The sequence below is a fragment of the Dipodomys spectabilis genome, unplaced genomic scaffold (genome assembly GCF_019054845.1).
Source record: "Dipodomys spectabilis isolate Male_0828 unplaced genomic scaffold, ASM1905484v1 ptg000264l, whole genome shotgun sequence".
Taxonomy (NCBI): domain Eukaryota; kingdom Metazoa; phylum Chordata; class Mammalia; order Rodentia; family Heteromyidae; genus Dipodomys; species Dipodomys spectabilis.
Window position 1 is genome coordinate 1,152,254 of NW_024870941.1, and position 15,587 is coordinate 1,167,840.

General features: G+C 37.9%; 1 protein-coding gene across 7 annotated transcripts in view; it reads right to left on the reverse strand.

The window, feature by feature from the left end:
- Window positions 1-15,587, reverse strand: part of Cyrib (CYFIP related Rac1 interactor B) — a 114,281-nt gene that overhangs the window by 34,083 nt on the left and 64,611 nt on the right. For all 7 annotated transcript variants that reach the window (XM_042699923.1, XM_042699922.1, XM_042699921.1 and 4 more), the window contains one exon: window positions 3,652-3,690. Coding sequence is in view for 1 of the 7 variants with exons in the window: in XM_042699920.1 (XP_042555854.1) it covers window positions 3,652-3,690 (39 nt within the window). In the remaining 6 variants the exon portion in view is untranslated. The remainder of the gene's footprint in view (window positions 1-3,651; window positions 3,691-15,587) is intronic.

Consider the following 15,587-nt stretch of genomic DNA (forward strand, 5'->3'; position numbering starts at 1 on the left):
GTTTTGTTTTGTTTTGCCAGTCCTGAGTCCTGAACTCAGGACCTGGGCACTGTCCCTGAGCTTCTTTTTTGCTCAAGGCTAGCACTCACTCTACCAATTGAGCCACAATGCCACTTCCCGCTTTTTGTGTTTATGTGGTACTGAGGAATTGAACCCAGGGCTTCGTGCATGCTAGGCAAGCACTCTACCACTAAGCCACATTCCCAGCCCCCTTTTTTTTAAACCATGGTAATTAATGAATGAGCAATTCAAGTACAAAAGCTTAGTCATCAAAAGAGAATACTTAATACAATGGCATTCATAAAAGAAGTTATCTCTAGGTCAAATGAAATGGAATGTGTTAGTTACCTATAAACGTATTCTTCAAATATAAACTCCCCAATGGTTAAGAAAAATCAAGAGCAAGATTAGCAAGCAAATGTTTGTTGCTAAGATATTAAAGCAATATTTAGACAGCAATATTTCCCTCACTATCTTCCCTTAACTATCTTTGAATTTATTTTCAATAGTTGTTCTTAAGCATTACGGCAATAATAGCCAGAATAGATCCCTAAGACCAACAGTCATCCTCATAAAAAGCAAGTCACTAAGGGTTACAGAAGCACTCCTACCTGGTACAAACAAATATTCTATACACGGCATTCCCCGCCTTCTTAGGACAAACGGAGGGAATTCAAAAAGAAATCTGCCAGAATCTGCCAGACAGGAGTAAAGCTCCATCCCTTACTGAAATGCATAAATCCTTCTCTCATAATTTGAGCTGGAAGGTTAAGGTTTTCTGAAGTGAAGTACCCTTAATTTTCTGTATGAACCAAGGGCTCTTATTTTAATGTCCATCTGAGAAGATGTCAGGTAGAATGGCTTAATGTCATCACTAGTAAATAATAGAATCTTTAATCAAGAATGGACCATCTACACCAAAGGAAGACTCAAGCACAACCATTTTAGTTTAGTGTCAATTTATTCTAAAATATTTACACCAAGCAAGCATCTAGCCACTGATTAAATACTTCAATTAACTTTTGGGGAAAAATAATTATAAACTTTAACTAATGGCTGATGAACAATGATTATCAAATAATCCTGTCCTTAAGAAGGACAAAATACTGTTAAGTATGGTAGCTCATGTCTGTAATCCCAACCATTCAAGAGACAAAAATCAGGAGGCGGCTGAGAATGTGGCTTAGAGGTAGAGTGCTTGCCTAGTATAGTATGCATGAAGCCCTGGGTTTGATTCCTCAGTACCACATAAACAGAAAAAAGCCAGAAGTGGTGCTGTGCCTCAAGTGGTAGAGCGCTAACCTTGAACACAGTGAGTCTAATACCCTCCAATGGCCCCTTTCAAATCAGTATTAGTGCTATTTATTCTATCAACCAAACCTCACTAGAGAACCTGCCATTCCCTAATCCCCAGTCTGCCACCAGGACTTGACAGGCTCAGCAGTATCAATGTTCCAGGCCCTCCCTGCTGTAGGCTGGCAATAGTAACCTTGCACGTGATTCTGACTATTGAAGGCACTGCAAAGTATTGGTGGGCTACCTGAAACTTGTTAGCATTTTTGCGTTTCTAGATCGTAAACATCAGTGCATGTAATATCTACATTCCTTCAACAGCACTTATGACAATTCTCTCTTTAAAAACTCTGCCTCTGGAAGTAGAGCTGTAGCTCAACTGGTAGAGCGCTAGCCTTGAACTGAAGAGCTGAGGGATAGCACTGACAAAAAAAAAAAAAAAAAAACTCGGTATCTCACAAATATATAGATAGCTAAATACATACATACATTCATGTTTACATATTGACTTTGTGTTCCTTCAAGCCAACATGCAAGCTCTATTATAGGCAGGGAACTCCAGAGTTTAACATCTACTTTCAATTCTCTTTTGCAGTAAACAATGTTGTTTTTTCCTGCTATTATTGGCAACAAAAGATTGTTCAAAGCTATTTCACAAACTTCTTACTTTAAAAATGAGGATCATTAGGATATGTTTACAGAAAGGATATATAGCTTCACTTTTTTTTTTCTTCTGAGACCAGTTCTCAGTGTAACCCAGACTGGCCACGAACTCCTTCCTCCTGCCTCAAACTCCTAGGTGCTGGGGATTAGAGGCATGCACAACCACAACCAGTGTATTTATTCTTCTTTAAATAAGTTGTATATAACACAAAAAACCATTTATTCAACTATGATGGTAAAAATAAGATTAATCTGACTTTTCATTAACAGAGGTTCTCTATCTGGAGGGTCCACAGAAAGAATGTGATATTCTACTATTCTCAGTAGGAAACTTCTTACTAACTTCTATATGAAAATGTGTAATTCTATCAAGATTAGTCAACAAACCACTGAATTTGTCATTGATAGAAAATACTTATATTTTCATATTACAGCTGTTGTAGACTCATCATTAATTAAAATTCATGAGTAGAACTATTCGTATAGCTAATATTCTATTTATTTTATTTTTTTGTTGATCGTAGGGCCTGAACTCTGGGCCTGGGCGCTGTCCCTCAGCTCTTCAGCTGTAGACTAGCACTCTACCACTTGAGCCTCAGCCTCACTTCCTGCTTTTACTGCTTATGTGGTGCTGAGGAATCGAACTGAGGGCCTCATGCATGCAAGGCAAGCACTCTACCACTGAGCCATCTTCCCAGCCCCTCCTATAGCTAATATTCTAATGTAAAACATTACTCTGTCATGATATATTTTTTTGTATTTGGTAACTGCTTTAGTCTAACAGGCTTCCTTCTTAATTCCAGGTATTTGATTTTAGTCAATTATGAATCATTACAACAATCGTTTCGCTGAGGTAGGATTCATAGGCATCACTGATTAACAAACAAGTTCTCTGTATACAAACTGTTAAGGACCAATAAGTAACACAAAATAGGTAAGTTGTGACAACTCTGAAGGACTGTAGGGAAAATTTATCGCATCAGCTCTAATGACAGGCTGATTCTGAAATTTAATACATCTTGTTTATGACTTGGTCAAACACAAAAAGACATTTAGAATTGATCATTTTTTAACTGAAAAACAATGTATATCTATTAAAATACATGTTTTACTACCTATTAATTTGTTACGAGGTAATTATAAGCAATAAGTGGTAATTTATTACAAATGTAATCAGGATCTTATAATAACAACTATATATTTGACTAAGTATTCTTTACTACCAAGGTGTTTTTTAAAAAAGGACCAAGCCCAGAAATATGTGGAATTCCTACTTAAGATAATGTATAAAAAGTATGTTTTGTATGCAAGCTTAAGAGAAGATATTATATACATACACATATGTACCCATATAAACATATTCATGCACTCATTTTTTTAAACTACTAAAATTATAACTTAGTCCTTTATTAATCAACAACTAGTGATAACTAAAATGACTTAGAAAGGGATCCAAAGAAAATCACTCACCTCTCCTACTGAAAGAGAGCTGTAAAGGAAAGTTCTAATTAACTTACACTTTTCCCACTACTTCCTATTCTAAACCAGAAACTAGACAATATTTTCTACAGACATTTTTAGAATAGCAAAACATACGATATTTTCCTTAAAGCACATATAGCCAATCCGGACTTTTTATTTAAGTAATAACTTTCCATTTATATTTGAATAATCATTTTCCAAAGACATATTTACCTTCAGCCAGTGCTTGTGATTCTGTCCTTGTCCTTCTATCTGTTTAAAGAAAGAAAAAAAGGAAGATAGTCTAAAACATTATTTTATTTTTAAACAAGTTATTATAGTTAACTTTAAAAATAAAATCCAAGCCGGGTGCTGGTGGCTCATGCCTATAATCCTAGCTACTCAGGATGCTAAATCTGAGGATTGTGGTTAGAAACCAGCCCAGGCAGGAAAGTCTGTGAGACTTATCCTCAATTAACCACCAAAAATCTGGAAGTGGAACTGTTGCTAAAGTGGTAAAGAGCTAGCCTTGAGCAAAAAAGCTCAGCACCCGGGCTGAATTCAAGCCCCAAGACTGGCACCCAAAAATCAATACAGAAATAAAGCCCAGAAGTGCTATTATACTCATTAACTCCATCATTTAAGGAGAGAAACAATGGTAGGTAACAAGCCAAGGGAGATGACGGAAATTGACAATTTTTCTATATTCCTATAAGAGAGTCCTAAAATCATCACAGGCATGTTCAGACATTCTTATCAGTTTTATTACACATACACTACAATGATTTTAGGTAAAATATTTATAATGAGTTAATTCAAATTTTGCAACTAAAAGCAAATACAGCCACTGTAAGTAGGACAGTTATTCAAGGATGGAAACATTTGACTAAGGTTTCTAGGCATCTTTATGTCAATGTGTTTCCCTAAGTGTTTATTCTTTAACTCAAGAGTCCTGGTAAGCCAGTAACCCTGTGAGGAGGCGAAATCTAAGGGTCACAGTTCAAAGCCATCCTGGGCAATTAACCACCAGAAAACCAGAAGTGGAACAGTGGCTCAAAGTGGTGAGAGTGCCAGCCTTGAGCAAAAGAGCTCAGGGACAGAGCCAGGCCACTGAGTTCAAGCTCCACAACAACAAAATAAAAAAATAAAATAAATAAAATAAAGGTCCTGCATTTAACACACAATTTCTATTTACAAAATTACTGGTCAGCACCTTTAAGGGATAGAAAATAATTGTACACTGTCTTCTATAGGCTGTATAGCTAGTAAGATCAATAGAAAGCCCACAGATTAGAAGATCTTCACTAGCTATACAACAGATAAGGGCCTCATATATAAAGTATACTTAGAACTCAAAAACTTAAATCCTCCAAAAACAAATCCTCAAAGAAACAATCGCCCCATTAATAAGTGGGCTAAAGACTTAAAAGATAGACTTCTCTAAAGAAGAAATAAGAATGGCCAATAGACACATGAAGAAATGCTCAACTTCTCTGGCCATAAAAGAAATGCACATCAAAACAACAATTAAGATTCCACCTCACCCCAGTTAGAATGGCTATAAATCAAGAGATCTAATAACAACAGATGCTGGAGGGGATGTGGCCAAAAGGAAACCCTACTTCACTGTTGGTGGGAGTGTAAACTTGTTCAACCACTCTGGAAAGCAGTATGGAGGTTCCTCAAAAGACTATACACATGCAGCTCCATGTTTATTGCAGCACTGTTCACAATAGCCAGGATATGGAAACAACCTAGATGTCCCACCACAGATTAATAGATCCAAAAATTGTGGTATCTATATACAATGGAGTATTATGCAGCCATTAGAAAGGACAAAATAATGGCACTCGCAAGGAAATGGATGGAACTAGAAGAAATCATGTTGAATGAGGTAAGCCAAAAGCAGACAATGGCACATGGTCTCCCTGATAAGAGGATATTCAATCCAAAATGTAAGGTGATATGACAAAGTAAATAAGACTCAAGAAACAAAGGACCTCCACTCATCTGGTTGAATCATTACTAAATGACCCCATGATGCTGATCACATATATGGTATATATGTGCACATCAGAGGGAAACTAGGAGGAGGACACAGAACTAGAGGGAAACGGGAAAACATACAATAGCGGGACCCATCAGCTGCACTGGACATTGATCAAAATGAACCAAGCAATGGCAGCGATGGGAGGGAGGGAATGACTGGGAATGAGGGAACAGCTGAAACTATGCAAAAGGAAAGGAATGTACATATCACCTGATGTGGAAGAAATAACTGTATATAGTCAAAGCCCATAGAACTCATAACCTTTATAGACCACAATAGACAATTTGCCCCATGAAGGTTAGAATGTGTTTGTGACTTTAAGCATCATTTATCTCACAATACTTTGAAATTTGTGATATTATATAATCATTTAATCACAATAAAAAATTTGCAAAAAAAGACTATACACATAGAGCTCGCCTATGAACCAGTAATCCCACTTCTGGGCATTTACACAAACAAGGCCATACACAACTATGTTTATCGCAGCATTACTCACCATAGCTAAGATATGGAACTAACCCAGATGCCCCTCAGTAGATGAATGAATCAAGAAAACGTGATATATATATAATATATGCATATTGTATACATATATTATATGTGTAAAATATATGTGATTTTTTTGTTTCCTGTGTATGGTCTTCCCCCTATGGTATATCCCGTTGTCACTGTACTTGATTTTGGTACCCTGCATCTTGAATATACATTTATCTAATTTGGGGAAGAGGAATAACAAAACGCTGAAACAAGTGTTTCAGTTTGACCCATTGTAACAATGATACTCATAAGACACTATGTTGGGAATGAACTTTACAACTTTGGGAGGGTGGGGAGGATAAGGAGGTAGGGAAAGGATGGTGGGAGAACAACAAAGGAGGGGTAACAATGCTGGACAAAATATGTACTCATTACCTTACTCATGTAACCCCTCTGTACAGCATCTTTTCAATAAAATAAAATTTAAAAAATAATTGTACACTATCTTCTATAGGCTGAAATGTGTGCTGTTGTGTCTGGCAAATATTTAAAAAAAAATAAACCAACAAGGCAGGCACTTGAAATCTTAGCTACTCAGGACACCTCTGAGCTACCTCACGTTTTCACTCCTGTACAGTCATCTGCTCTTGGTTGATCGCTAGTTTACTGGGTGCTTGGGACTCTTAAGAGATGCCATCTAATCACACACAAACCTGCAGTTAGGAAAAATGTTAGTAGAATGGGAAACCCTTGATCTGTGGGGAATGGAGCCTGGTAAATCAATAGTCCCTCTGCTTTGCACAATCTTGTCTTCGCAAGACTTCCTTGAGTTGCTCAAGGGAGTAATGAGCTCCATAAAAGTTTTGCTTCCCCTAGACTCCCAATGCCTTTTCATATCAACAAATCCCTAAATAAGTCATCTGCAAGAAAGCTCCTTTCTCAGGCTCTGCTATAGTGAAACTAGATTACACTAGATTACATCTTCCAGGATGCCACGCACACTTTTTTTTCACATGTTCTCACTGCATGTTCTTCCCATCTCCTTTAACTCCTTCTTGTCTTTCAAACTCCTAAAGCTGACACGTCCAAGGCTCCCTTTATGATCCCATTTGTCTTACAGTTACAAACCTCAAGTTTTCTTGTCCAGTCATTTCTCTCCCACTTCACTCACACATTATCTCCAATAGTATGTCTAAAAGTGAACGCTTCCATCCTCCCTCCCCAAACGTGATCTACCTGCAGCTTCCCCCATCTCAGGGGATAACTCTATTCCCTTTACTCACGTCCAAACCTCTTCCATTACTCTTTCTCACACACTCTGTGTTCTGCCCAAGCTAAATTAAATCCTCATGGTCACAATCTCCTATTAAAAGCTGAATGGTTACCTGCACCACAGCAGTATTAAACTTATTATTTCTTCTCTATCAAAAAGGTTCCGGAACATAGGTTGCAAAGATAAATGGTAAGAGGTTGCTGGGACCATCTACAGTAGAAGTACTAACATTCATCCAAACTGTGCCTTTGCTATTAACATACCATGTTATAAATAGACAGGTAATCCAGTGCTAGGTAGTCATATCAAAGAGATTTTAATTGTAACTGAATATGATGAGGTAAGTTTAAGAAATATTCAGCAGGCCAAACAAAAGAGCTGGAAGGATGCATGTGCTAACTACCGCCAGCATATAACTTCATGCTATCTATGTGGTGGAGCACCACTCACTTTTGTTCAGCACACGAAAAGAAGCTATTTATGTTGAAAGTCAGACGACTGTGGTTTTTCTCAAAACTTTCCCTGAATAATATATATCTTTACAAATGGACATGAGCAAATACTTTCTGCTTGTTTTTGCTAAAGGCAGAATGTCTCCCCTAAAAGCCCAGTATAGCCACCTAGAAAGAAGTAGCTATCCGACGCTCAAGTATATACTCAAAGAAACAGACATTTGTATATACATACAATGAAAAGTGTAGCCTATTTGTTATCTAAGGAGAAAAATGTTTACTAAGAGGGAAGAAACTGTGACTTTGTCCACTATGAAAACCTACAGAACCCTAAATGTACAGCAATTTGCAAGAAGACTCTTGAAACAACAAAGTTACAGTCTAAAAAAAAAACAAAAAACATAGACTTACAGCTCAAAAAAAAAAAAGTATTATTTAGAGAAATATATAGACATGATTTTTTAAAACTATGAAAGTAAGCCATACATATCAGGACTGGGTAGAGAAGGAACAAAAGTAGCTAACCTGGTTCTGAAACTAGTGATGATAAGCTCATGGACTTTACCTTCATACTTTTCAATGCATTATAACCTACTTATATGTTTCATGTATTTTATATGTTGTCAAGGATTAGTCTGAATTTATGCAAAGTAAGTATTCAAAGACTAGAAGGGGCTGGCCAAGAGGAGGACTGGAAACAGAAGATGCATTCAAATGAAACAAAGCCTTCCAGTTTGTATTTGCTTTTTTTTTTCTCCCAAATCTTCCCCACCCCCTTAACAATTCTATATACTACTAAAATGATAAGGTGGTGAGGTAGGTGAAAGTGGTTTAGGAACAATGACTCAATGAATTTCTAATCCCTGCGTCAAGCTTATGCTGACAGGCAACAAGTAGACATTCTATCATTATCAGAAAAACTGATGGGGGCTGGGAAGGTGGCTCAGTGGTAGAGCGCTTGCCTTGCATGCATGAGGCCCTGGGTGCGATTCCTCAGCACCACATAAGCAAAAAGAAAAAAAAGCCAGAAGTGGTGCTGTGGCTCAAATAGAAGAGTACTAGCTTTGAGCTGAAGAGCTGAGGGACAGCGCCTAGGTCCAGAGTTCAGATCCCACGACCGGAGCGCCCCACCCCCCCAAAAAAAAGAAAGAAAGAAAGAAAAACTGATGGATCCTATAATTCCTTGAGTTAAAGGAATCTGCTCTACCTTCTTTTGTTCTTTTTTATTTTTGGTCCTGGGGCTCAAACTCAGTCCCTGAGTTCTTTTAGCTCAAGGCTAGTACTCTACCACTTTGAGCCACAACACTACTTCCAGTTTTCTGGTGGTTAGGAGGTAAGAGTCTCACAGACTTTCCTGTCTGGGCAGGCTTGAACCACAATCCTCATATCTAAGCCTCCTGAGTAGCTAGGATTACAGGCATGAGCTACTTGTGTCAGCTCTGCTCTACTTCAAATTTCAAATGTTGCCTAAATATACCACCAGTAGTTTTTGAAATAAACTTCATCCTTCCCTAAGTATTATAATTAAAAATAGAAGTTGTTTTTCATAATCAGAACCATCAATTAATTGAATTAAATTGCTGAAATATTCACAACACACATAAATATACACACCTGAGTATTCACAAGTTCCTGCTTTTAGTAAAAACATCCAGGGTATAGCTGGACTATTCATATCCAACCTGGCCCACCACATTTACAAAAATTATTAGAAAAAACTGCTAGAAAAATCAAAATTGTGAAAAGCTTACAAATTCCAACTTCCTGTTGACGGCCAACCATCAGTTTACAAAGTAGTGCTGGCTTACCAAATATACTTTGAGTATTTCTGGAACCATGCTGTCAGGCACTACCTTGGACTAACATTTAGCCTCTACCTTTGCCCACCTACAAACTTGAGGACAGCATTAATATCTACCTTGCCTGAGTTCTAATGAGGATTAAATTAGTTCAAAGCTGATCCAAACAGAAGACGAACTATTTGGCCAAGGCCTAGAAATGCTAACTCCACATCAAGAAAGCAAGTGTTGCCAAGCACTAGTGGCTCATGCCTGTAATCCTAGCTATTTAGGAGGCTGAGATCTGAGGATTGGGGTTCAAAGCCAGCCCAGGGCAGGAAAAGTCCGTGAGTCTATTATTTCCATCTAACTACCAGAAAACAAAAAACAAAGCAAAAACCAATCAGAAGTGACACTGTGGCTCAAAGTGGTAGTGTAGCCTTGAGTGAAAAAACTCAGGGACAACACCCAGGCTCTGAGTTCAAGCCCCATGACTGACACATCCCCCCCTCCCCCCAAAGCAAGCAAGCAAGCATTCTGGAAGAGAGCAAGAGAAGTGCTGACACTGTCCAAAAAGAAAATTACTTGACTTGACTTATGTAACTATAACCCCTCTGTACATCACTTATGTAACTGTAACCACTCTGTACAGTATTTTTACAATAAAAATATATACAATAAAAATATATCTACAAAAAACCCACAATCTCAGATCTCAGACTCCTGAGTAGCTAGGATATACAGGTGTAAGACGCTTGTGCCTGGCCTGTACATCACTTTTATAATAACAATTTTAAAAAGTAAAACAAAAAAATTGTCCAAGCTATTCCTATTGTCTTTTTTTTTTGATCCGGTTGTGGGGCCTGAACTCTGGGCCTGGGTGCTGTCCCTAGCTCTTCAGCTCAAGGCTAGCGCTCTACCACTTGAGCCACAACACCACTTCCGGCTTTTTTTTCTTTTTGCTTATGTGGTGCCGAGGAATCGAACCTAGGGCCTCATGCATGCAAGGCAAGCGCTCTACCACTGAGCCACCTTCTCAGCCCCTTCCTATTGTCTTTGAATAAAGAAATGACACATTAAATTCTCAAAGTTTAAATTATACTGTACTCAGTAAATTTTAATTTTTCTACCTCATTCATTTCCTTATGCATTCATAATGAACAATTATGCTTTTGACAAATTATACAGTACAAAGTGAGAACTACCTTAAGAAGAATTTTACACCTGTAATCCTAGCTATTCTGGAGGCTGAGATCTGAGGAGGCTGTTTGAAGCCAGCCTGGGAAAACAAATTCAAGAGATGTTTATTTTCAGGAAATGAAGGAGTGAGTTTCACAGTTTCTTAAAAAGTTAAATATATACCACCATATGACAATTATTCTACTTAAGTATTTACCTGTAAAAGATGAAATGGTTATGTCCATACAAGGAATCCTATGTTAATTATCATGGCTATTTTACTTGTACAGTAACTAACCCACACTGGAAACAATCCAAATGTTCATCAATGGACAAACTATGATACATTCACATTTTAGAATACCATTCCATAAGAAAAGGAACAACTTCCTTTTGTACTCAAATATACATAAATCTCAAATTTCATTAGGCTGAAAGAAAGGAAGATAATTTTAGTGTATACTCTAAGCTCTCATGTAAACTTCTATAGGAGATACTATTTTACTAATGACAGGACAGGTGGCTGTCCAGAGTCTAAGGACAGATCTCAAAGGGATGGTGAAAACATCATTTCATGAATGATGACTTATAGCAAAGTCCATCAAATTCTATGTTTTAAATATGTGCTAGTTGGTTTGGCACTAGACACTAATAAAAGCTATTTTTAGAGGATGACTCACAAACCCTCCATATCTGAACCTGCTATATATAAATGTAGATTCTGAGTTGCTGCAATTGACTAAATTCTGGGGTTAAGAATCTGCAATGTGGGGCTGGGAATATGGCTCAGTGGTAGAGCACTTGCTTTGCATACCCGAGGCCCTGGGTTCGATTCCTCAGCACCACATAAGTAAAAAGAAAAAAGCTGGAAACGGCTCTGTGGCTCAAGTGGTAGAGTGCTAGCCTTGAGCTGAAGAGCTGAGGAATAGCACCCAGGCCCAGAGTTCAGGCCCCACGACCAGACCCCCCCCCCTCAAAAAAAGAGTAAAAACAAAACAAAAAAAAGAATCTGCAATGTCTAAGATCCAGGTGACTATAATGTGTACTAGTATCTCCTCTATAATCCAGATGATCTAATGGCTACAGTCTCTCAAAGGTTACCACTCCACATTCTTCAAAAGTATGCCTAGGACTTCAGTCCACCAAATTTTGTATAACACAAGCATTCATTTAATTAGTATGACATTTCTTATTTAACATGTAGGCCAATATGGTCCTAGATGAAATATTTATAGTATAGGAAGTCTCTAATTTCAGAGCTTTTGAACTTAAAAGACATCTTGACTCATATTCGTATTTATAACTTAATTTTGAAACCTGGTCTATGAGTATTCCCCCTAAAATCACTCACTAAAAGAAAAGCCCACAGAATCAAAGTATTTTAAAAGCTAAAAATAAAGCTTTGGAAAACATATCCTAATCCAACTTCATTTCACAAATGAGAAAGATGAAACCCAGGAAAATTAAGTTTAGGCAGTTGGCATAAAATGCTTATCTTTTACTTCACCTTCTTCTGAAGTGTATCTTCTCCATGAGAAGCACTAATTTTATCTGATCACTGCCATATTTGAAAAACTTCTGTCCCCAATACCTTTCAGGATACATTCTCTAACTGACATATTTAGGAACCCTCATTCTGGTTCCTGGCTCAATCCACAACACATCCTGCTAGAGTGGCTTGAGCAGAGCCTCCGAATAGATTAGGCCCATTCCAGTCCTAAAATCCATTTTCCTTCTGGAAAGGAACTCCTTTCCTTCTTGCTAAAATGTAAAATGCCCTTATCCTTCAAAGTCCAGTTTAAAGCTACTTCCACTTTTACCCTCCTTTCTCTAGTACTCCATCCAACACTGGAGCATTGCATCTATGCAATTCTAAAGCAGTTTCACCTGTGAGTGCTCTGCTACTAACATTTCATTTTAGCAGGATATGGCATACACCTGTAATCTTAGCACTTGAGAAGCTGAAGTGGAAGGACCTCAAGTTCCAGACCAGTGTAGAGAATAGTGCAAGGCCCTGTCTCTAAATAAATGAGTAAATAAATAAAATGAATAAGCCAGGCATTAGTAGCTCACATCTGCAATCCTAGCTACTCAGAAGGCCGAAATCTGAGGATCCCGTGAAACCCAACCGAACTTAAAAGTCTGTAAGACTCTCTCTCTATTAAAACTACCCAAAATAGCCAGAATTAGAGCTGTGTCTCAAGTGGTAGGGTGTTAGCCTTGAGACAAGGAAGCTCAGGGACAGCGCCCAGGCCCAGAGTTAAAAAATGATAATAAAACCAAATCTCTAGCTCTATTTTTCTTAGGAAATCCACTAGTATTACTTCCCTCTGTATAGAATGCTAGCAACCATTGCCCAGCATTATTAGCAAAAATAGCTGCTCAGCACAGTCATCTATGAACCGCTGGCACTTTTTTTTAACTACACAAGTCAAAGAGCAAGCAGACACTGGTTCACCAGGCATTTGTCTTTCTAAGATGACACATAGCATTATTATACTATAAGGATTGTCTAACCCTAGGTTGAGAAATACATTTTATGTAAAAGTGAGCAACTCCAGATATGGGAATGTTATGTCTACAATACCGGGGTTTGCAAACCATATAATATAAAGGCCAAACCTAACCCCACAACCTTGTTTTTAGTCTGCCTGCAAACAAAGAATGATTCTTGCATTTGTAAAATGAGTTGAAATAAGAAAATAACAACAAAAACCCCACAAAAACTATGCTATGCCCTTAAAAAGGAAGGCAATACCCAAGTCATAAGATTTTTTGGGGGGCGGGGGGATCGGTTGGGGGCCTGGGTGCTGTCCCTCAGCTCTTCAGCTCAAGGCTAGCCCTCTACCACTGGAGCCACAACACCACCTCCAGTTTTTCAGTGATTAATTGGAGATAAGAGTCTCTTGAACTTTCTGGCCTAGGCTGGGTTTGAACCATGATCCTCAGATCTCAGCCTCCTGAGTAGCTAGGATTATAGTTGTGAGCTACCGGTGCCAGGTTCAGTCATAAGATTAGTGAGGCCAGGCACAAGTGACTCACATCAATTACCCTAGATTCTCAGGAGGCCGAGACCTAAGGATTATGTTGAAAGCCAGCCCAAGCAGATGAGACTCATCTCCAATGAATCAGTAAAATGCCAGAAATCGAAGTGTGGGTCAAGTCAAAGCACCAACCTTGAGGAAAAAAGCTAAGCAAGAGCATAAGCCTCAGGACTTGCCTGTGTACACGTACACATGCACACATACTCTCAATCTCTCACCTGTCATGTTGGGAACAACAGTAACTCCTCTGCATAGGCCCTATTATTATTACCATCTTTGTACACATCATGACCCAATTTAAATAATACCAGAATGTCAGGGATTTACCAATTCAACACTCATGATTACAATCTCTGTTGTGTGTCTAGTATCACTTGAGAGACAAAGAGATAAGATATTTATCCTAAAAGAGGGTATTGACTTCCTGTGGAAACAACACTTAAATATAAGAATGAGTTTATAATAACCTATCAACACTAGATTGCTACAGCTTACAATTATAATAGAAATTTAAAGAAGAAGATAGTGGCAGAAGAGTGAATTCCAAGCTTTCCATTATGGACCTCAGAAGATATTACATCACTCACTGAAATGTCAGTCCTTTCCTATGAATGACAGTCAAATCATGGCACTTATTGGTACTGTTCTCCTCAGAAATAAACACAGTATCTGACATATCATAGTTTTTTTTTCTCTCTCTCTCTCTACCAATCTATCTACTAAATGAGTAAATAAGCAGACATCTTTAAAGATAGGAAACAAATAAATGCATCTACAGTTAAAAAGGATTTGTGGGGGAGGGGGGAGGAGGATTGGGTGGGGGGATAGAGGGGGAAATGGGAAGGGATGGTAAGGGGAAACAAAGGAGGAGGCTGCAATGCTTCTAAGAAATGTACTCATTATCTTGCCCATGTAATTGTAACCCCTCTGTACAGTATTTTCACAATAAAAAGAAAAGGATTTGTTTGGGAAAATGAGGTAAGATGAAATCAATCTAGGACAACAGGTAACTTCTACTGAAAATTAATGTAATCAAGCTAGGTACCAGTGGCTCATGTCTATAGTCCTAGCTACTAAGGAGGTAGAGATAGGGAAGAATGTGGTTTGAAACCATCTTAGCCACCTCAGAAATCCTATGTAAAAGGATCAAAGTCCAGGCCAGCCCCAGGAAAAATTGAGAACCTATCTCAAAAGTAATTAAGCACAAAAGGGGTGGAGGGATGGCTTAAGTAGTAAAGCACCTAACAAGCAAAAAGCCCTGAGTTTGAATTCCAGTGCAACCAAAATGACAACAATAATAATAATAATTTAAGAGAGATCTTAAAATGTGCTAAAGGCTCCATGATAATCAAATTTCTGGGCTGGCAAAATAACAACTTCAACAGGAAGCACAGATTATTATATATTGTATATTTAATAGTGTGTTGGGAGCAATCAAAATATTGTATATTTAACTGTGTGTTAGGAGCAATCAAAATAGTAAGTTTTCCTGATTAAACGGTTTTTCGCATAATCTAAAATAATATTCCAAAAGGCCAGATTTTATATGCAAGGCAGAGTACGAAGTGCAGAGTGAAACAAGGCCTGCCCTCGAGATGCTCATAGTCTAGGAGATGACATGTAAACAAATCACTACAATCCATGATAATTAAATAAGATGCTATTTCAGAATTCTGTGGTTAAGCTGCTATGGGAAACAGATGAGGGAATAATTTAATTCCAGAAGAGTGTCAGAGAAAGCTAGAGAGTGATGGTGTTGAAGTTTGTCTCCTACTTTAAAAAGCACCACTGGCACTAACTTCCAAAGAACATTTTCATATGCTTTGATCTAAGTAAAAGAACTTTTTAAAGATTTAATATTAGCATACCCACTGAACTGGAAAAGGAGAATATTTTCTTCTAAAAGAGGCAAGA